We start from the raw sequence: 21,022 nt of genomic DNA on the forward strand, positions 1-21,022 counted from the left end.
CTTTTTAACAGTTGAATAAAATACTTTTATATAACCCAAAAAGTTAATTAATCTTCAATATTTCTAACGCACTAAAGAGTTCGTGTGTTAAGGTTAAACTGTGTGAATCGCCTGACAGTAAAAAAGAGTTACAGTAACAGTTCCTAAAGGTTTCTGACGCTTCCCGCGCAAACAAATGGACATATTTGTGCTGTTTCTTCTGGATTTCAAGGTTAATAATCAGTTTATTTTAGCTAAAACTGTGACATCTGTCTTATGCATCAGTGTTGTGAAAGGGATGGGTCCAAACTTTTGCTCCTGTGTGGATTTATTTGCATTTTAAGTAATTTTGCCAGAGAGACTGGAAATGAAATACCAGACCTGTGTTACTGTTACTGTCTAAACTCCATAACACAAATTTATGTTAATCTTTCGTTTAGTTATATTTAAGGCATTAAAGGTGTAAGACTGTTCCCTTTTAAGGTGCAAACTTGTAAAATCACCTGTTGGTACCGGGATGGACGTGGTTTTCAGGCTAACACGTTCTAGATCCGCATGTTTGTGTCTTTATTCTGCCTTATGGTAATTTTTCTTCTTTGTTTAATGGATTTTCATCTGTAACCAGAGCTACAAAGACATATAAATACTGCTTGTTTTTCTCATTCGCTGATAAATATCCCCCCCTAATCATTTTTATCAATTCAGCATCAGAGACGAGCAGACTTACCCTGAATGTGACTCACAGCTAATCAGTGATCAGAGCTTCTTCCTGTTTGTCACTTTGTTTACTGGTTTCCATGCTGACCAGTTTCAGGCATGGCTGGCTGCTCCACTACAAAAGAAAAAGTCTTTTTGTTCCCTCTCAGAGGATTAACAGCAGGCTGTGGTTGGTTTTGTTCAGTTTAGCCAAAGTGAGAAGTAAAAACAGTGGATAAAGGTCGTGTTGTCTCTTCTTTGTCCACCAGGTGTCGGTAATAATCTTTTCATTTGTGTAACGAAAATGTTTAGTTTTCATCTTTAATTCTACTTTTTAAATTTCACCAATCAAACCAGAAGTTTTAATGACACACTAAATACAAATTATTTGTTCTAATGTAAAGTTATTTAATAAATGCAGAAATATCAAGAGAATTTCAGTAAAGTACGAACCATAATATTTGAGGAGTTTATATTATGTATACAGATTTTCTTAGACACTATTGAACATTTATTTCCTGTTTAGTGAACAAGTGTTTTGTGATATTTCAGTCAATCTGCATTTTCACTCTTATTAGCAGTGGAAAAGACATAAGTACAAATATGAAACACAGTACTGTGCAAAAGTCTTGAGCTGCCAATGATGTTTTTATATTTAGCTGGGTTATTGGGAAACATACGTGGAGATACAAGATATAAAGCAAAAACAGAGTTTGTCAATATTTGATATGACCGCCTTTATTCTGTAAACACAGTCTGAACTTTATTTCTGTAAGTACTCTTCAGGAATAGTTCCACTAGTTGATTTGTAATCACGTTCTAGTGTAATTCAGTTAACCTCAGCCTTCATCCCTCATTAAGAATGGCTCTGTGACAGCTGCCCTTTCACTGAGAGTATTTGTGATGAAGCTTCAGTGAACAGTAGATGGACCAGCTGAAGGGTCGGGTGCATCTCTCAGGCCCCTTGCAGGATTTTTCCCTGTCTCTTATGGACATGACTTTCAGATACTTTCCATCTACTGTATATAGTTTTTTTTAGACCTGATACTTTTTCTTCCTTTGTCCTTCACTTGTCCAGTTCACTCAGACAAATTCTGTGATATGCCAAGTTTTTGGCTGTTGGAGCAGAAAAACTATTTTATGTCTGTCAAACTGTGTTATATTTGGCATTTTTTATAGATTCAACTAAAGAATTGGGAACAAATGATGTGCTTCTGTGACAGGCTGAAACAAAGTGTCTACAGATACAGTTAAGTGGCTTAAACAAAAAAAACATTCCTCTGAATATAGTCAGATGGACTGGACTCACTGGCCCTGTGATTGGCTGGTGGCCCATCCTCACCCTGAGACCCTCCAAAACTTTAGAGAATTATTGCTCAAGACTGCTTTAAAGAATTACAATAATATCTGACAAAAAATTACGTTCGCTGGTGTCAGTAATTTACTGAAAACTTGACTTTAAAGTTTACATTTTATAACTGAAATTTCAAATATAAAACTTTATTTATAAAATTACAGAGTAAAAGGTTGTTAAACGCAGTAATAGTAGATTGAGAGCCGAGGACTTGAAGTGCTGAATTATTTGTTGCAGACGATGTGATATCTCAGCCGCTCAGACTTGAAGCAGCTCTGTATTTGTTGTATAAGAAGTTTGATCATGAATATTCAGAACCAGCAGCAGAGAAACATCAGTGGAAATGTTAGAAATGAGTCACAGCTTCTCAGCTTTTTTTAAATGTCCACATCGTTTTGTAAAAGCACTCTCTGCAGGTCTCGTTGGAGAGGTTTGTGTTCTGCTTTCTTCTGTGATTCTCTCTCTGTCAGGACGTCACGCTGGACACGGACGCACAAAACTCTCATCTGAGCTTCCTGATCATTCACTGGAAATTCACTGAGGAAGTTGCACATCATGGATTAATGTGGAAGTTTAAAATAGATGCAAAGATTTTAAATTATAAGGCTACCTCGACCTCCTCCTCTCTAGCGGTAACCTCCACCCACTCAGCTTCACATCCTCACTTCTCTGCCCTGATCAGCTGTTACCTCTGAAAGACTCTCTGAAGCACAGGCTCAGTCAGTTTGGCCAGAAAGCCCTAATGCCTTAATAAATAATGTCTTAATACATTTAAAATAAACTTTCTGCATCTGACATTTTAGTTTATCCATCGCTGATGTAGTTTTCTTGCATAAAAAAGGTCTCTCCTCATAAAGTATAAAAGAGTAAAAGTAATGATAGAAAGGAGAAAAATATGTATAAAATGAATAAATAAAATTTTCCCACACAGAGTCATTTCAATGTGATAACATAAGCTGTAAACATATCAATAACAATAACTTCACACCGTTACGCTCCCCTAGCTGTAGTCACCTGGCCGTGGCGTATTCTGCAACCTGTAGATCCACCACACAGATCCAGCTGCCATCCATCATCTGGATCTCAGTGATCCTGAGATCCAGATGATGGATGGCAGCTCTCCTCCACACGTCTCATCCAGATCTGGCCAAGTGTCTGATTCAGCAAAAGAGTCGAGGTTTGTGCCGGCAGAGAGGTGACGTATTTGGAAAAGAGCTGTGGGGAGTGGCGGCAGGTCCACGTGCCGCAAACCGTGCAAGGTGAAGGTGATGGAGAGGCGATGATGTCAGAGGACACAGAGAGCAGGTGTGCTCTTACACTGTGTGTTGATCTGCAGACAGTTATTGTTACATATGTGTGCATGTTTATTCATTTTCATGACATCTTACTATCATATCATCTGTTTCACATTAACAGCAACACTTTTATGGAACTTCTTCTCCTGCTTTGCTCTTGTTTTTTCATCCTAATGATGCTTTAATCCATTAGCCTACTTTTTTATGTAATACACTCTTACTCAACATATTATGAAATTATTGCTTGCATATTTTTACATAACTCTGCTTCCTTCTTTTCTGCTCATTTTTGCCTGTTATTAATACTAATTTCATGCTGTGACAGTTTCGTTTTCCTTCTTCTCCTCGATGGATTAATTAAAGATTCAAATGAAGTCATCTCTACGCTGATTAGATGAAACTGAACTGAATTGAAGCCACCAGGGTTTAGATCTTCATAGCTGAAACTGTCAGTTTAAATTCTTAAACAATAGTCTGAAAATGGTTCTAACTGGACTACATTTAACATGTGGGCATGAAAACAATCATAACTCTGCTAAATAAAGATGAGGGAGTCTTTTACGGTGCTGAAACACTGTAAGTGCTGTGTTGTTGCTTCCCGTCTTCTCCTCTGAGACTCGTTTGTATTCCCCTTCGGTCTGACGGTGCGGTCGTCTTCCTGTCCGTCCGTGGCTGGCCTTTTGAGCCACTGACTGCTGATGTCATCCCCCAGACTTCCTGTATCCAACACAACCACGCTCCTTATCCCAAGTCTTTTCTACCACCTTATTTTACAACATGAGGTTTGTTTGCGTGGCTGTTTCTGGGTCTTTTTCATTGTCACGCATGATTCTTCTGTATTGATATCATGTTCTTTTAGTGCTTAAGGACACATATGTGAATTTTAACTGAATTTAAATGTGGATACTGAGTTTCCTCATTTGTGTCCTTGTACTAGAGTACAGAAATAGCTCCACAACTTTTTATGATTATTAGTTTGGCTTAAATAAAAGCCTAAAATGGGCAACACAGGTACCAGTGTAATTTTCCATAAAAACATCTTATTTGGTTGTACTGCCTTTAGCGAGAAAGACTAAAGAAACTGACCTCATTAATCTAATTTTACTCCTTGTGAAATTCCAGATCAGTAAATGCAATTTTTCATGAGGGAAACACAACATGTGGCTACAAGCTGCTCTTTGCATAGAAATAAAGCTTTAAAAGGGTTATTTGCATTGTTTTTAATGTCTTTATTTAATGTCACTGTAACTCTCGCATCTTTTTTTAATGTCATGTTTGCATCTGTTATGATCTGTTTATTTTGTACACTGTCATTTTAAGAGCTGTTTTTTGTATTCAGTGCCTCTTTTTATAAAATTAAAGAGAAAAAATAAGGAAATGCATTCACTTTTGGAGTCTGCCTCCAGTGGCCATTAAGGGAACTGCAGTTTGTGGCTTCATTTTTCAGATTTGGAGGATTCTGCTTGAAAACATCTACAAATCTCCTTTTTTCAGATGCTCATATTTCTTATTTATAATTGTAATTGTTCATTTTTTATACTACACTGTAAATATTGTTCTTGCTTTTGTATTTATGTTGTTCTTGATGTGTGTTATTGTTGGTCTTCACTGAGGTTTAAGTGCCGGATGTGCAACAATGATAATAAAAACCCTTGAATCCTTAGGGGTCACGTCCATCTCATCCTATGTCACACCAACCCTCTGCATGTCCTCCTTAACTTCTTCCATGAGTCTTCTCTGAGGTCTTCCTCTTTTCCAGCTGCTGATATAGTCTTCTCGAGTCATGTCATCCCCATCTCTTTTATCTTTTATCCAGAATAATCTGCAGGTAAATTAAAACCTCATGTCGGACTGTCTTTGGCCCTTTTTGCCAGTAATGTAAATTGATGGAAATGCGTTCCTGTTGTTTGTTGTCTCTGGAAGCATCCGGTGTATTTCATGAGTCCATTATGCTCCGGCATGAATTAGTGCCAGCAGCTGCTGAGCAGCAGGACCACAATAAAAGGCTGAATTATTCCTGACAGTGAGACTAATGGCAGTATTTTTCTTGCCTCACAAATTCAGTATAACTAAATTTCACTTACAGAGATGGATTAGCTGTTTGTTTACTGAGGCTTGAAGTGCAGCAGCTCCCGCAGAGCGGTGATCAGTCCACTAATCAAGTAGATAAATTAATAAACATCTAAGTTTCTGTTTCTGCTGAACTTCACTGGAGGAAAATATCAAAGCTGGCCTTGGCAAACGCACATGATGGCAGGCTGACGTGGCACAGAGAGGGCGACGTGTGCAGAGTTTTACCTTAAATAGAACAAAATCCTCTAGTTTGGTGCCAGAAAACAGCACTTGGCACACTGAGTTAACCAAAAAGGCAAAAAAGGCTGCAGACTGATCACTGAGAGCAGCTTTTACTAAACAGTAACAGCCAGATTTGGATATGTAGAAGTGATTCGAAGTAGAAGTACAGGTGACACGTCCCATTCTCTACCCAAATATTTCCAAAAGCATCAGATATATGTTTACAGCTCATAACCCTATATCATATTTGATTTGTGAGGTTTTGTGAGTTTTTCAGACTTCTACATTGTCAGTGTGATTTATGCACCTGTGCTGAGGAAGGCAGACTCATCCTGAGCACATGATGTCAGTCAAGACCATGAGACCCATAGAAAACTGCAGATTTGGATCCTGTTTGGATCAAACACCCATTGCTATCTGGAATAATGCTCAGTAAACGACTATATTGAAAGTGGGATATCTGCTCTTGTGAGGTAATTATATAATACCTCATAACTTTGTAAAAAAAGTTTACAAAGTGGACATAAGAAATTATTTTTATTGGCGACTGGCAAATAACAAAATGGTGCATTAGCGCCACCAGCTGGTATGGAAAAGGTCCTGTTTGCAATCTGCACACCTGCTTTATAATTGTTTGGCTAGACCAAATAACACACGAGGGGTAAACACACTAAAAAAGATAATGACTAAATAGACAACTAAGCCAACTAAACCCAAAATCACCCCCATGACATGCAGCACATGGTTTAACCCAATAAGGTGGCTTCAGGATTTAAGGGGTCTCAGGCAGCTCACAGGTGTTCCCTTTGTGCCGTTTAGGAGAGTCTGCACCTCCAGTCACTTCTGCAAACACTGTGGTAAGTTTTTAAAAAGTGGGTTGTTTGTGTGAATGTGATTTGTATTGTTTGGGAGGTGGGCTCACTACAAGTCAAATTTTCTAACTGCTTAAATGTCTGATTGCAAATGAAGTGCACCTGTGTAGGTAGATGAGGTGTTGGGCTTCATTTGTTCTCATGAGCATGTGTGGCTATAAATTATAGTTTTCTGGTTAAGTTATGAGCAGTCATATCTGACTCTTTTATCCCTGCAGGCGAAGCACTTCATGGAGGATTCTCTCCCTGATGGCACCTCTTCTCGTCGCTGTCTTTAACCTTTCTGATGCTTGACTGGCTCGCAGATAAAACCAGAGGGGGACATGGTTTTACACTGTAAATGATGAGCTCAGCTTCAAAAAGGGTGAGGCACTGAATGTCAGTGTAGAAATCAGGGAGTCGCTGCTGTTATATCTGAGTTTTTGTGCTTCTATACAGACTCCAAGCCCTGAAGACGGTTGGTGTAAAATGGATGAAGAGACGAGAAAGATTTCTACTACAGTGAAATGCAGACTCCAGCGTAAGAGGCTAAATGCTGATTATCAAGTAGAAATGTACTGGCTGTAAACTGTGTTAGAGGCTATGAGGCTTGTGATTATGTGTTCAGGTGGTTCACAGAACAGCAGCTGCAGCGCTGCAGAGGAGCTCCTGAAGACCAAACATGGGAGTTTGCTCTGAGGATGCTGGAACTTCACTGGAAACTTCTGCATTTGTCAAGTGAGTTTAAAAACTAAAGCCTCAATGGTCTGACAGATCCTGGTTTGATGCATCACTCTGTGGTTTCTTTCCACAGATGGCGTCCATGGTGCAGGCGATGGACTAGCACATCAAGGTGGCTTATAGCAGGACAAGGCCCCAGTGATGCTTTTACAACACCTACATATGACTCTACAGGTGCACTGGCTCTCAAGTGTCCACAGCCAGCAGGCTATTGTCTGCACTGCATGTCAGACTTCCCCAGAAGACTGGGTCAGTGCGTCTTCCATTTACAAAGGAGCAGAGATGGGAGCTTCCTGAACCTCCCACACAGGAACCGCCGTGTTATCATTCAGGGTGCCGTCATGGGGTTTTATCAGATGATCGCATGTTACATACAAGGTGGTTTCTGGTATCGGTAACTTGAAGTACCTTCCTCAGCCAGGAGACGAGGTTTGAAGCTCGAAGTTTAGCACTTAGTACTCTCCAACTACTCTGTGGTTGGTTTCAGGCACTTACCGAGTCCTCTTAGGTTAGGATTAGGCTCTTATTCCTCTTTGGTTAGGATATATTTTAGCACTACAAATCTCTCTAGGTTGAGTTAGTCTAGACTCTTCCTTTATTCAACATAGGCACTTACCGAGTCCTCTTTGATTAGGATTAGGCTCTTATTCCTCTTTGGTTAGGATTTAGGCACTTAACCAGATCCTTAGGATTTGGCTCTCCAGACCCCTCCTTGGCTGGCATGAGGAACTCCAGATTCCTCCATGGTTGGGTTTGTTACTCTGCTGCTACAAGACACTTTGTGTGTAACTGAAATACCAGCGGCTTTAAAACTGCTTTGACTCTCCAGAAAGGGACCATGCTAGAAATTCCAGACCTGTCTCAAAGCTTGTTGGAATCATTTGTGGCCATGTTGCTGATGAATGGACTGTCCATGTTTTGACTAATAAATAATTTTACACCTAATCTGCTTTCTTGTGATTCCTGGAGTTTACTAAGGTGACTGGTTCTTAAATGACTAAATCATCAGTCCAGCTCAACTTCTAGAACTTGTGGCTCAATTACATAGATGCATGTCGGAGCTGGGTCTGTTACCTGTTGAAACTTAAACCTGCTTAACTGGTCCACTGCCACCAGGGTTTGCTTGGTCAGATTTCTGCTGCTCTCCTTTAATGGATCATAGTCCAACTATGAGAACCTTTAATGATGAACTGCATTTACTCTCAACATAGACAGTTGTAGTGAACTTGGCAAACTAAACTGGCTCAAGCTCCAAATCAAAAGGGTTTTTATATATTCAGCTGGTGCAAGAGTGCATAAATTTTCACTGTACACAATCTTGAGCTGGAAGTCAAAGCTGAGTGCACATATGTAAGGCTAATGCACAGCCTCACCACTGGTGTAGTTGTGTTCTTGGTGAGCTGTTGTGACGGTCTTAAACTAAAAGTAATGCTTTGGTAGTTGCTTCCAATAAGTTTGCCTGTTAGTGGTGCTTTTGAGGTATTGTACCATTTACAATACTCAGGTTATCTTTTCCTCCAAAGGAGTCTAAAACATTTAGACATTAGGTCAATGTGCTACTAAAAATGAAATCTGCCCTAAAATATCTGAAGCTGTAATCTACAAGTAAGCAGAGTAGAGGAACAAAAACAGGTGAGTTATTTTGGGTTGAAGTTGTAAGACTGAAGTTTTCTCAGACTGGCATGGTGTTTCTAAACTAATGTTAAATTAAACAGTTGGTTTTGATTTCAGTCTCTTTTGACTCAAATGACATTTAGTTTTAATCATCTAGACATCTAAATGCTTTTAGATTTCAACTACATCTAAAGGTAATTCAAATATAAAGTGTAAACGTCTGTACTTGGGAGGCTTCCCCTTAAAGCATCTTGCATAACATTAAATGCAAAATATGTCCATGTGTCTATTCTTTATGAGAAACCGGAAGCTAGTTGTACAGTTTCCCAGGGACAGATCAAATCTAACCTTACTGCACAAGGAGCTTACTCCTGATTGGATTACTTCCAAACTTATCCCGCCTTTCTACACCCTTAATTAACTCTAATAGGGTCTCACCCCTATATTTTCATCTCATTTTTATTTGCTGACTGAAGTGTCAGGACATTTTTTAGTTATCGTCTTGTTTTCGTCAGCAGAAAAAAGCCATTGATGAAAACTATAACGAAAATGATTGGTCAGCAAAACTTACATTGCTCTGTACTTCCTGTTTTTGTTCATTCTGGTCCTTTCAACATTATTTAAACAGAAGCTTCAGAAAAAACATCTAAATTCAGTCCGAGGCTGCTGAGCTATGAGGCTTGGGCTGTGGGTGAATAGTCCAAATAGTCACTTTACAATACACAGCAGATGTTATTCATGACTTTTTTGTTTTTTGCTATGAAATTGTCCATAATGTAATAATATACGAAGCATAATTTTATCACAGCAGCATCTTCAGAGTTCAGATGTGGGTTTACAGCCTGATGTTCAATGAACAATGAACAGAAGATATCCTTTTTTCATCTGAAGGTTGTGAAATTCTTTCATTACAGCAGCTAAAAATGAAAAGTAAACAAAAAAATGAATTAAATGAATAAAGGGGGATGTGGTTCAGTTATATGAAACACAATGTTACCAAACAAACAAAGAAACCTACTTAACTGATCCTGCAGCCTTCCTTATACACATACTTCAGGTACCTCGCATCCTTTGCACCCACACTCCCCACAAGCAGGTGGTGGTAATACACCCAACTGCCAAAAGGAAGAGGAGGAGAAGAAGCAGCCACGCCCTTTGATGCCACCTGGAAAGGTCTTTATCCCTACCATGACCTCACACATCACTGGTAACTCACAGAAACAAAGAATGTAATAATTTCTGTGTAACCCTGCAGGCTGAAAGTGTGTGCCTCATCTAAACAGATTAAAAGCATGATGGTAAAACTTGGACTTTGAGTGGCTGCAAATGAAATGAACCTGTGCAGGTAGGTGACCATGTGTGGCTGCCGCCATGGCAGTCAGTGACTTTTGTCTGTTTAACTGATTCTTCATGCGGACTGTTTGAGCTATGGTATTTTTCTTTTAACTGTCATTTCCATTTTAAGCTCCCAACTAAGTTTGTCCACTCATGTTTTTGTTTTTTTAAATTAATCTGCCCACTGGTTTGGGTTAATGGTTTAATTTACAAAGATTTAGCCCCCATTTAACCTCTAAACCTTAATGAAAAAGCAGAGACAGCTGGAAAAAAAAGTTTAAGACTTGCAGGGATTGAAGCAGGAGTGTGAAGAGCATTTTACAACTCTGCTAATTACTGAATTTAAAGGCTAAGATATGTTGTTTTTGTTTTTTTTAGGTTTTCATTGGAGATTTTTCCTCTAATAACAGACTTGTCTACCTTGTGCTGACCACCATGCCAACCTCTAATCAGTGAATTTTTAAAACGCACAAAACTTTTTACATTTTTCTATTCAAATGTCTTAATTATTTACATTAGGTCTCCCAGACATGGATAAATGGGAAATGCGAGGAAACATATGTGAACACACAGTATATGAAGCAAAAATTGTTTATATATTTTAATGAGTTTGGAAGTCAATATTTGGTTTGACCACCATTGTTCTTCAGCACGGCCTGAACTCTGTTGGGCAGCCTTCTGGTAATTTCTTTTTCATGTGTGGTTCTCCAGGCTTCTTGAAGGACATTCAAAGCTCTTCTTTGGATGTTTCTGCCTTTTCTTCAGGTCTCTGTCAATGATGTTGATGTCTGTGGAGGCCGATCCATGACTGATCACTGTCACGCTGATGCTTCCCAGCTGGTATTATAAAGTGGATCAAAATCTGATAGAACTTTTCTGCATTCATAATTCCACCAATCTTGACTTTTTGCCACTTTTTTTCTCCATCTATTCAATTTCATCAAATTTAAGGCCACACTGCACACAATGCTGAGATATGCTTTTAGGAATCACTTGTTCAATTCAATTCAAAGAATTGAGAGACAAAAACCAACAATTAAATGACTCTAAGCACTATGTGGTAATGAGAAATTAAAACAGGAAGAAACCTCTGGCAGAACCAGGCTCATGGAAGGGCAGCGATCTGCCTCAACCGGTTGGGGGATAAGGGAGAAGAAAGCGAAGGGAGAGCCAGGTGTGAAAATATTGTTTTATGCCTGTCAAACTGTGTTAACGGATTCAGCTAAAAAAAGAAATGGGAACAAATTGTGCTTTTCCGACGGGCTGCTGGTAACAAAGTTCCTAAAGATGTAATTTAAAATTGGTTCCTTGCTAGGTTTTCTGTTAGTTGTAGACACAACACTGGTTAACCTCTTGAGTTAGGAGGCTTTTTATACTTGAATGATTCATAGGTTAGCATTAAGTGGCTTAGCAAACAATACAACTTTCCTTTGAAACTGGTAAAAGAAAGGACTGGAAGTGAGTGTAAAAGCAGCCAATGTCAAAAGACAAACTTTGAAAAGCCTGAGGAACTATTTCTCAAGACCACTTTAACAATTATAAGAAAGTCTGACTGCTTTGAAGACAATGTAAAGAAATGCAGCTGGGTTGAGACTTTTATTGAGGGCTGTTTATTGGAGCCCTTTCTCTGATTGAGCCGCTTCTTCTGTTCGCAGTCTTTTAAACCTTTCAGACGCTTGAGCCCCTCCCAATGGAAGCCAGAGGAAAGTTTGACTTTACAGCAGTAACAGATGACGAGCTGGGCTTCAAACAGGGCGACCTAGTCAAGGTCAGTGTGTAACATGAACCGGCTGTGCACAGTTTTGATTAGTGAAGTCCTGTTGTTCTTGTCTTCATAGTAAAAGCTGTGCCTCAGCACTACAAGCAACACATTTAACAGGGGCAGCTTTTACTTTGAAGGCAAACTCTCTCCTTTACTAGTTTGTGTGGCACTCTTCAGTTTCACAGCTGCTTCGTGAGTAGTTGGTGAGTATTTGCAGGTAAGTTGGCACCTCCATTGCAACCTGTGGGTTACTACAGCAACCTGCTAGCAACCAAAGCAACTCAGTGAAGAACTCTAGACCAGCGGTCCCCAACCTTTTTTGCACCACGGACCGGTTTATGCCCAACAATATTTTCACGGACCGGCCTTTAAGGTGTCGCGGATAAATACAACAAAATAAAACTAGTACCGGTACCGAAAAAAAGAAGATTTATTCATAACACACGTGAAAAGACCCAGGAAAACAGAGTTAACGATAAAAACGATAACAAAATAACGCTGAAAACCGATAAAAACCCTGAAAACCATACATTTCACACCTGAGCCTCAACTCTCGCGGCCCGGTACCGGTCCGAGGCCCAGGGGTTGGGGACCACTGCTCTAGACCTCTTTGTGACCAATTCCACCCAGTGACTAAAAACAAACACTGGTCAGTATGTACGACCCGTTTTTTTTTTGTTTTTTTTTTAGGGTTCTCCATTAGCTAGTAGTACCTACTCAGCCAGGGTTCCAAGTGAGGTGAGTTGAGCTGAAAATGCAAACTGCATGCCACTGATTGGTCAGAGAGTTGCTATAACAACACCACCAACACAGAGGTGGTAATTTAACTGTAATGGAAAATGACCAAATGCTAAGTTGAGGTGAGTAGGTGCAAGTGGAAAAGAGGCATTAAATTCTAACTCAGCATTCCTCCCATCTTTTATATACAGTCGATGTATGTTGCATGTTTGAAACCATGGCAATTGCCACCTGCTGGCCAATAAAGAGAGTTCAGGTGACTTTCATTTCTAGAGGATACCTCCAGTCTGCCCCAGCTTCTCAGTCTAAACTGTGGTTTTGTTTCTTTTCCCGTGTTATTTTTCATCATGTTCTGTTCTGCTTAGCTTATGACTTAGTGGTGACTCACAGTTTCCCCTTTATTGCAGTTGATGATAATAACCGCTTTCCCTGCTTTCATCACAGCAATCGGACTTCACTCCCACAGATGTCCTACTGTGTTAAATTTAAAAACTGTCTGGGATGTTGTCTCAATAAGTGGGTTGCTGGATGGGAGGTTAAAATGCGATGCAGTCCAATACAAGTAAGAAATCTGATACTCCTGTATGAAGTTTTATCTTTTCGCATCTGGACAGATTATACATTATGACAACATCTGGTGTAAAGCAGAGATGAATGGAGAGGAGGGTCTTGTGCCACGTAACTTCCTCGACATTCATTTTCCAAGGTAAGAAACAGATGAACATTAATGCGCTGCAAAAGCAGAAATCCTTTTCATTCTGTGTACAAACCATTTAAAATGACTACAAAGCAGGAATGAAGATGCCCAAACGTCAGGTGCATATTTTCCTTCAGTAACAGGAATGTACCTGAAAAGTCTCTATTTACTTTTGAGCTTAGATTTTTATTTAAGGTCTTAAAAAAGCCCAAATTTAGATTTTAAGATCATACAGGAAAGGCCCAAAGGCAGGATAGTTTTTCTTTTACAACACTGGCTGGTAGGTGTGTGTACTCGCATGTTTGCATCAGATAGTCATGAGCACAGGACCTGTTTCTGCAGATGGTTTCGGGAGGATGCCACTCGTGGAGATGCAGTGGAGTTCCTGATGAACAAACATGTGGGAGAGTTTGTGATCCGAGGGTGTCGGACCAGCCCAGGAAACTTCTGCATTTCTGTCAAGTGAGTCAAGTGTGTCTCTCAACTAAGTATTACACACATTACATTGTGCCTGATCATTTAGACCTTTTTTATTGCCGTAAAAGGGAGAAATAAATAAGAAGAAAGTTGAGAAGGTCACACTGGGGAAAATGGTGGTAATAAAGAAAATGATTCTGTTTGCTATGAACTGCCACTCGCAGTTTCCATCTTCAAATTCATTTTTGATACGTCAAGACGGTGTTAAAATGGAAATAAAACTGAGTCAGTCTGCTATTAGTCTGCAATTGAATGGGGTCAAATTGGCCGTTGTGTGCAATCTGGTTGATATAATATGGTGAATAACTGTGATAAACTGGCAAAAATCTCACATCTGTTGCAGTCTGCACACACAACCCCAACTTTAACTACTTACATTCAGTGTCCAGCCAGAGCTCTCTAATAAGGATGTATAATTTTAAAATGTGGTTTTAATGTTGTGAGACAGACTTAAAGTTCATACATTCTCAATTTTTTTTATTTTCAGTTCAGTTCAAAGACATTTTTGTTTGTTTCAGTTGTTCTAAAGCAGTTATGCAGTCAAATGTCAACCATTCACCCAAGCACCAACGAGCCATTTCCTGTATTTTTTCCTCTTAGCATTTTACTAAGCATCATTTTTATTCGCGTTTCTGTCACTTAACATTATTTCAAACCTAGTTTTAGTTAAGTATAATAAACTTGGTGTGAGTGATGTATAGTAAAGTTATTCTGACTCTTAAATCTATTCTCAGGTATGAGCAGGGCATGATGCATTACAGATTGCTGAGGGACAAGAGAGGTCATTACTTCCTGTGGAGGGAAAAATTCACCTCTCTGAACAAACTGGTGGACTTCTACAAAACCAACTCCATCTCCAAAAGCAGGATAATCTACCTCAACATCAATGGGATCCTGGACCAAGGCGGCCCCTCCGATGCTCAGCCAGTGAGACATGATTGCTTTTATTGAAAACCTCAGATTAAAGAGCAGTTTATCACAACAAGCAGGTTACGAGGCATTTCAGTCAGTTTCACCTGTATAGTCCCAGAACATCAGTTGTCTCAAGGTGCTTTACATTTTAAGGTAAAGACCAGTCGATATCCTATGAGGAGCACTTACAGGATGGAAGAACTCCCTTTAGATAGGAAGTGACATCCAACAAAGGCACGTTCAGGGAGGGACCGCCGTCTAATGTGACCAACCAGCCAGTAACTGAGGGAAGACTCTCACAAGTTTCAGGCATCGCTCTCACTTCTTTCACTCAACAGGATGATGTTGGTTGTTTTGTTTGCGCAGTGGAAAGTTAAAATGGTGCCAGCATATCACATCTCATTTATTCATATATTCCAGTGTTGCAGCTGTCAAGTCAATTCACTTTATGGAATTAACCTGAGAGGACAAGAGACTGTCTGTGCACTTTCAAACTCGGTTAGCTTGCCTTTTGATTAATTAGATATTTTGGATGAGGTGATCACACCAGCAAACATTACAACTTTAAACATCTGGAACACCATCCTGGTGTAGATGCAGCACAGAGGGACTGATCGGGATGACCTCATCCAGCCTAAACTGTGCAAGCCTCATCAAGAAGGAAAGTTTCTGGGTGCTGGTTCCAGCAGAGAGGGGTCTGAAAGCTGAAGGCTCTGCCTCTCATTCGACTTTTAAATATCCTATGAACCACAAGTAAACCTGCAGTGTGACAGTAAAGAGCTCTAATGGGGTGATACTGTACTATAAGGTCTTCAAGATAAGATGGGGCCTGATTATTCAAGACCTTGTATGTGAGGTACAGGATTTAAAATGTGATGCTGGATTTAACAGGGAGTAAGCATCTGGTTAGATACCATGTTGCTAAGATTTTTCAGGATGGAGAACAATAACCTTTGTCTCTAAGACATTTCTGCAGTTTAACTACTTGGTGTGTATCATCTGGCTTCATGGATAGAGCTGGGTATCATCTGCATAGCAATGAAATGTGTGCTATGTATGCTACCTGAAGTCTTTGCCTCCCATTCTACTTTTGAAAAGTCTGGGTATCAAATTTAAATGTATACTTGTGCATTAAGCAGCACAGCATACGGCGTAGCCTACACAACTGGCTGACTCTCATCTGCATCTTCATTTGTCACAGTAGTTGTTTTGGTCCATTCTCTTCCAGCTCATTTGAAAATGTGTAAATATAAATGGTCTTGTACCTGTTTAATGTCTTTTGGTGATATCAAATTCTAGTGTGACCAGTTCACCACAGGAACAAGATCAGTTATTTTGGTTAAGTTTTAAGATTTTCTTCCTTCTTGATGATTTCATTGTGAAAATCAGTCACATTGGAAACATTTAATTCCTAAGGCTACATTTTGAAAGGGCTTCATTCATCAGTTGTCTGTCAGGTATTGATCAGTGTTTGTTTTTCCTCCCACAGACTACGTCTTGTTTTCAAGTGATGGCGGTGTGCGACTTCCCTGCTATACAAGACGACGAACTTGGTTTCAACGCAGGAGACGTCATTGAGGTGCTGGATATGTCTCATCCTTTTTGGTGGAAAGGGAAGCTGAAAGGAATTATTGGACTATTTCCTGTAAATGCCACAAGACCGCTGTGAGGAAATCCGCAACTGATGCTGTTACTACACCTGCTTACGTTCGGACTCGGCCTGCAGGTGCACCTGCCCTCGATTAAGAGTTTCTAAACCTTAATGAGAAGCTGGCTTTTAGATAACGCTGCACATCAGCCTTCAACCAGAGGAGTGAGTCAGTACAGCTTTTTATCTAAAGGAGCAGAATAACGATGAATGTCTGCTCATGTTTTAACACATGGATGTATGCCCTACACACACATTTTTTTTACCTTTTTAAATAAAAAAAATTTATGACCAAGATTAAATCTGAACTCATTATGAGGGGAGAGTTTATTCAGTTTTCTTATTACAAAGTTGATTCCCATCAAATCTATTCTGTGATATTCCCTGTTACTCATTTCCTCCGACTTCTGTAGTTGTATCCAGCTGATAGACTGTACATTGAAGATGGAAATGGTTGGTCTGAAAAGCCTAAAGCTGCATTCTTTCTAATAGCCACCAGGAGGCAACACCTGTGTTTGGGGAAAAACAAACCTCTGGCTGTATTCTTTCTTCTGCCCCATCCATGTTTTCATGGTGGAAACAAAAACACAAAGGTTGCAATATGCTTGTTAAGTGATGATGTAACAGCCCTGTATTTATAGGTCCAAGCATCTCCTTCACTGAACAATGGCCTCGTCTTTTTAAACACATTGAGAGGATAAAGAGAGAGTAATGTGTATCTGCAACCAATCATGTCCCAGGCACCACAGAAAATATTCTGTCTCTGTTAAGGAGCTGAAGTTTGCAGATGTAGGTGCAGAGCTTGCTGCTTGTTTGTTTAGTTTTCTAGCAGATAAGCAATTTGATTTTACTTGATATTTTTTTTTTTTTGTTAGCAAGATTATACCAAAAACATAAACCCAGCTAGGTCAGTGTTATAAAAGTGTTGTTGAGGTAAAGTATGGACAAACAAAAGAACCCATTTGATGTGATTCAAAGTCACTTTACTTAAAAATCAGCAGAGTGGGGGGGGGCATTTACATAAGTTCTCTACAGGCTTTTAGTTACTATTGGGGCCCAAGAGAAAACACAACACATGCTGTCAAAATGAATTAGTAATACCACTTCTAGTGCTACCAACGGCTGTTGTTATTGCCTTTTGATTAGTTTTCGGAAACAAAATAGGCCACAAAATACTCAGAATTTCAATTTTTAAAAGTTATGGCGCGTATAAGGAAAACAAAATACTAAATGGAAACATGAAGGTTTTAACCTTGTAATTTAAACATGTTGCTGTATTTCATATCTTACTGTAAACTATATGTGCATTTTTGCATGGTATTAACCAGAGGTGGGACAAGTCATTGTTTTGCAAGTCTCAAGTAAGTCTCAAGTCTTTATCCTCAAGTCACAAGTCAAGTCTCAAGTAATGTCAGGCAAGTCAGAGTCGAGTCTCAAGTCACTGGTGTAAAAGTCCGAGTAAAGTCACAAGTCTGAAACTTTGAATTTCAAGTCCTTTCGAGTCTTTTAAAAAAAAAAGGAAAAAAAAAAAAGAATGTTGCAGTTATATGCTAAATGTAAATATTAGACCTTGTAATTGTTAAATCTGTTTTTCTCAACACATGATGAAATACTGAACTTAGAAAATATACACAAATTGTGAAATTGCACCTCTATAAAATGCAGCTCAATTAAACTTAGCTCCAAGAATAATTTTCACCGACACTTCTGAGATAAGCTGCATGTTATTCTTGGATGCGCTTGTAGGACCGGCTTTAAAATCGCATGACAAAAATATCATACACATTAAAAAAAAAAAAAACAGTATCACCAACGTAGCCTGGACAACATTTGCTAGTTAGATGAAGTCCGCTATCTCATCGTAGCAAAAGAGAAGCACCGCCATTCTTTATGCAACTTCAAATGTCGGACAAAGTTGGAAGTTGTTCCATCTCTGTCTGTGATTCTCTTCTTGCATGTTTTGCATATTGCATTTCAGTTTTTTGTTGACTACGTCATAGTTTATGCACCTGAAAAAATAACTACTCGCAGCATTTTTGAATGTTTTTTTTTTCTTTTTTGAAAAAATCTGGTTAATTTGATTGGCTGTGCTACAGCTCACGCACACATACGTACAGAGTGTGGTTTGAATAAATGAATGAATGAATTGAATTAATGGTGCACACTTTCTATATAATATGCGTGTTAAATTTTAGATTTGGGGTGAAATATCAAGTCTTTTCAAGTAAACCGGTTCAAGTCCAATTCAAGTCCCAGGTCATTGGTATAAAAGTCTAAGTCAAGTCACAAGTCTTAGAACATTTTTTCAAGTCTAAAGTCATAAAATTAATGACTCGAGTCCAGGTCATGTGACTCGAGTCCACACCTCTGGTATTAACCATCCTCACTCCAGTGGAAACATTTTTGAGAGTTGTGGCGTTTCTGGTTCCCTCAGACAGAATCGTGCAGATGCAAACCTCTCTTCCAAAAACTGTCATCACTTTCTCTGCTTCACCTGGAGGTAAACTCTTTTCTAATATACAGAAATTTGATGTGGTAGTATGAAGACTGCACAAGTCTGTTGGTTCAGAATGCTCTGATATGATATTCACAGTGGTAAGAACAAAATAGACTAGTGTGCACGCCTTATAAATCTAATGGGAATTTCACACCCGCACTAACCAGGATGCTGCAGAAGAATATGTGATGGCCAACCACAAACCAGTTTCTCTTTAAAAAAAAGTATTTCTTCTGGCCCATTCTGCATTTATTATCGTGGTCGTTTCTATTATTTTAGTTCTATCCAGAATAGGCGAGCCTGAGGTTGGCTTTAAAAAGAAAAAATGGAAATTGACCCGCGATCTTGGGACAACCAAACTCTTGAAAAGGTGACTATGAAAACGTTCCTTAGAAGTTTCTTCAAAGTAAAGGTTAATTCAGTGCTTACCTCGCAGTGGATATAAATAAGAATATGAAGAAAGAGGCCGACGGCAGCTTTTAATCCACTGCTTTGATTCTGCAGCTGAAGATGGATAAATGTCAAACTGTGAAGCTAATAGCTGAGGAGCACCATGACCTTACCTGACTGCCTTGTGGAAGTCTAGCTATATATAAAATAAGTATTTATTTAAAAGGTTACAATGAACCTGCAAACATACGTGAATTAATTTTCATTCTCATTTTCAGTTATTTCAGATATATCCATAGATAAACAGTGAAGGTACTTAAATATTGTAATTTAAAATTATAGAAGAAAAAATAAACCATGTAAAAGGGCTGAAAACTCATCTTTGCGGTTATTTAAAGGTTCAACAAATGGAAGAAGAAAATATTTTATTTTCATTCTTTTATGTAAAAATGGTAAGATTGAGTCATTTCAAGATAAACAACAAACTACATATTTTTATTTTATGTTTAAATTTAGGTTTTTAATTTGTTTTGTTAACTTGTGGCCTGACCACTTTTCTCATACATATACTGACCATTGTACATTTAAAAAGGTAAATATTAGTAATCTAATTAGATTGGTAATCTAATAATTGTATTTTTCCTGTCCATCCAGTTCCTGCTCTCTTGGAGCCTTACATCCTCTCTCAGGAGATTTTAAAGCCCACCCTCTTTATTTTTATGTTTGGCGCTGACTGACTCTCACCCTCCTCCACCTGGAGTGTCCTCAGGGACGGAGGCAATTAGGACAGGAATCTCTATAACAACATGTCTTCCATGAGGTTAAACCAAGGCCAAGTAATAGAGCTTCCCACTCACTCCCTCACCTGACCCTGTCCATTTGCAGTCCTGAGGGAAATCCTTCACCATGGCAGCTCAACAGAAACGGCAACAAAGAACATTTTAGCAAATGTAAGTTTATTAAACATTAATATTTTATATATGGTTTTCTTATAGTCCCAGAAGGCTGACCTACACATGCAGCTCCAGGTTCTCCAGAGTCGAAGGACAGGAGCACATGTCAATTACGTTAATGTCTGAATGCAAATGTAGGAAAACTGGCAATGTTCCCCAGCAGGACACACAGCATCTGACAGAAATTATTATAGCTGGATGCCCTATTTAGGGTTTAAAAAAGAAGAAGAAGAAAACCAGCAGGGGTACTACAGGCTGATTAATTATAATGGGCTCTGCAAAGGAAGAGAACTAATTAAACGCCACACTGGCTGAATTCTTGGCCCTGGTGAAAAGGTAATGTTCACCTCTGAGTGTAATGAACTCAACAGTCTGCGCTCCACTCAAACAAAAAGGCACGTTGGAGTATTTTTTGCTTAATAATGCCAAACAAAATCAGGTGAATTAGCAAACATTGCAAAATGAAAGTAGCTATATGTGCTGAATCCTGATGTCTGAGTTTGAAAGTGACATCTGTGTGAAAACAAAGCAGGCTCCACTGCTTGGGGTTCATTTGTATGTAGTGTAAGCAGCAATGTTATGTAACCTCCATGATGTCTGTAAGACATAAAAAACAAGACGCTCAAAAACCAGATGTGCGTTTAACTTACTGTGAACATCAGACCTGTTTATGTTCAGTCTGTTGTGAATCTTACCAGAATATTCAGTCCTTAAACCTCATTAAAAACAACATATTTTATTAAAATCCAACCGTCTGTATTTCTCTGCTTGTAACATTTCTAGAAATC

At 39.0% G+C, this 21,022-nt stretch overlaps 1 protein-coding gene and 1 long non-coding RNA gene across 14 annotated transcripts; both read left to right on the top strand.

Moving 5' to 3' along the window:
* Positions 1-6,323: 6,323 nt before the first annotated feature.
* LOC102076738 (uncharacterized) lies at positions 6,324-8,154 on the top strand. Its single transcript, XR_269177.3, has 5 exons — positions 6,324-6,476; positions 6,710-6,855; positions 6,930-7,011; positions 7,099-7,208; positions 7,285-8,154. It is a non-coding gene; the product is annotated as an uncharacterized LOC102076738 (long non-coding RNA).
* A 1,725-nt stretch (positions 8,155-9,879) lies between these two features.
* On the top strand, positions 9,880-16,696 carry LOC100707796 (GRB2-related adaptor protein 2). 13 transcript variants are annotated; one of them, XM_025906435.1, is made up of 10 exons: positions 9,883-10,032; positions 10,109-10,170; positions 10,926-11,000; positions 11,112-11,334; positions 11,816-11,928; positions 12,613-12,660; positions 13,275-13,366; positions 13,673-13,819; positions 14,569-14,761; positions 16,236-16,696. In XM_025906435.1, exons 5-10 carry the CDS (start codon positions 11,851-11,853, stop codon positions 16,413-16,415), a joined length of 738 nt encoding a protein of 245 aa, XP_025762220.1. In that variant the 5' UTR covers positions 9,883-10,032; positions 10,109-10,170; positions 10,926-11,000; positions 11,112-11,334; positions 11,816-11,850; the 3' UTR covers positions 16,416-16,696. The 13 variants fall into 13 exon arrangements, with proteins under 13 accessions (XP_025762216.1, XP_025762220.1, XP_025762221.1 ...); XM_025906436.1 differs by having other exon boundaries at positions 9,883-9,998; positions 10,081-10,170; XM_025906437.1 differs by having other exon boundaries at positions 9,907-9,998.
* The last annotated feature ends 4,326 nt before the right edge of the window (positions 16,697-21,022 follow it).

This window comes from Oreochromis niloticus, linkage group LG4 (assembly GCF_001858045.2).
Source record: "Oreochromis niloticus isolate F11D_XX linkage group LG4, O_niloticus_UMD_NMBU, whole genome shotgun sequence".
Taxonomy (NCBI): domain Eukaryota; kingdom Metazoa; phylum Chordata; class Actinopteri; order Cichliformes; family Cichlidae; genus Oreochromis; species Oreochromis niloticus.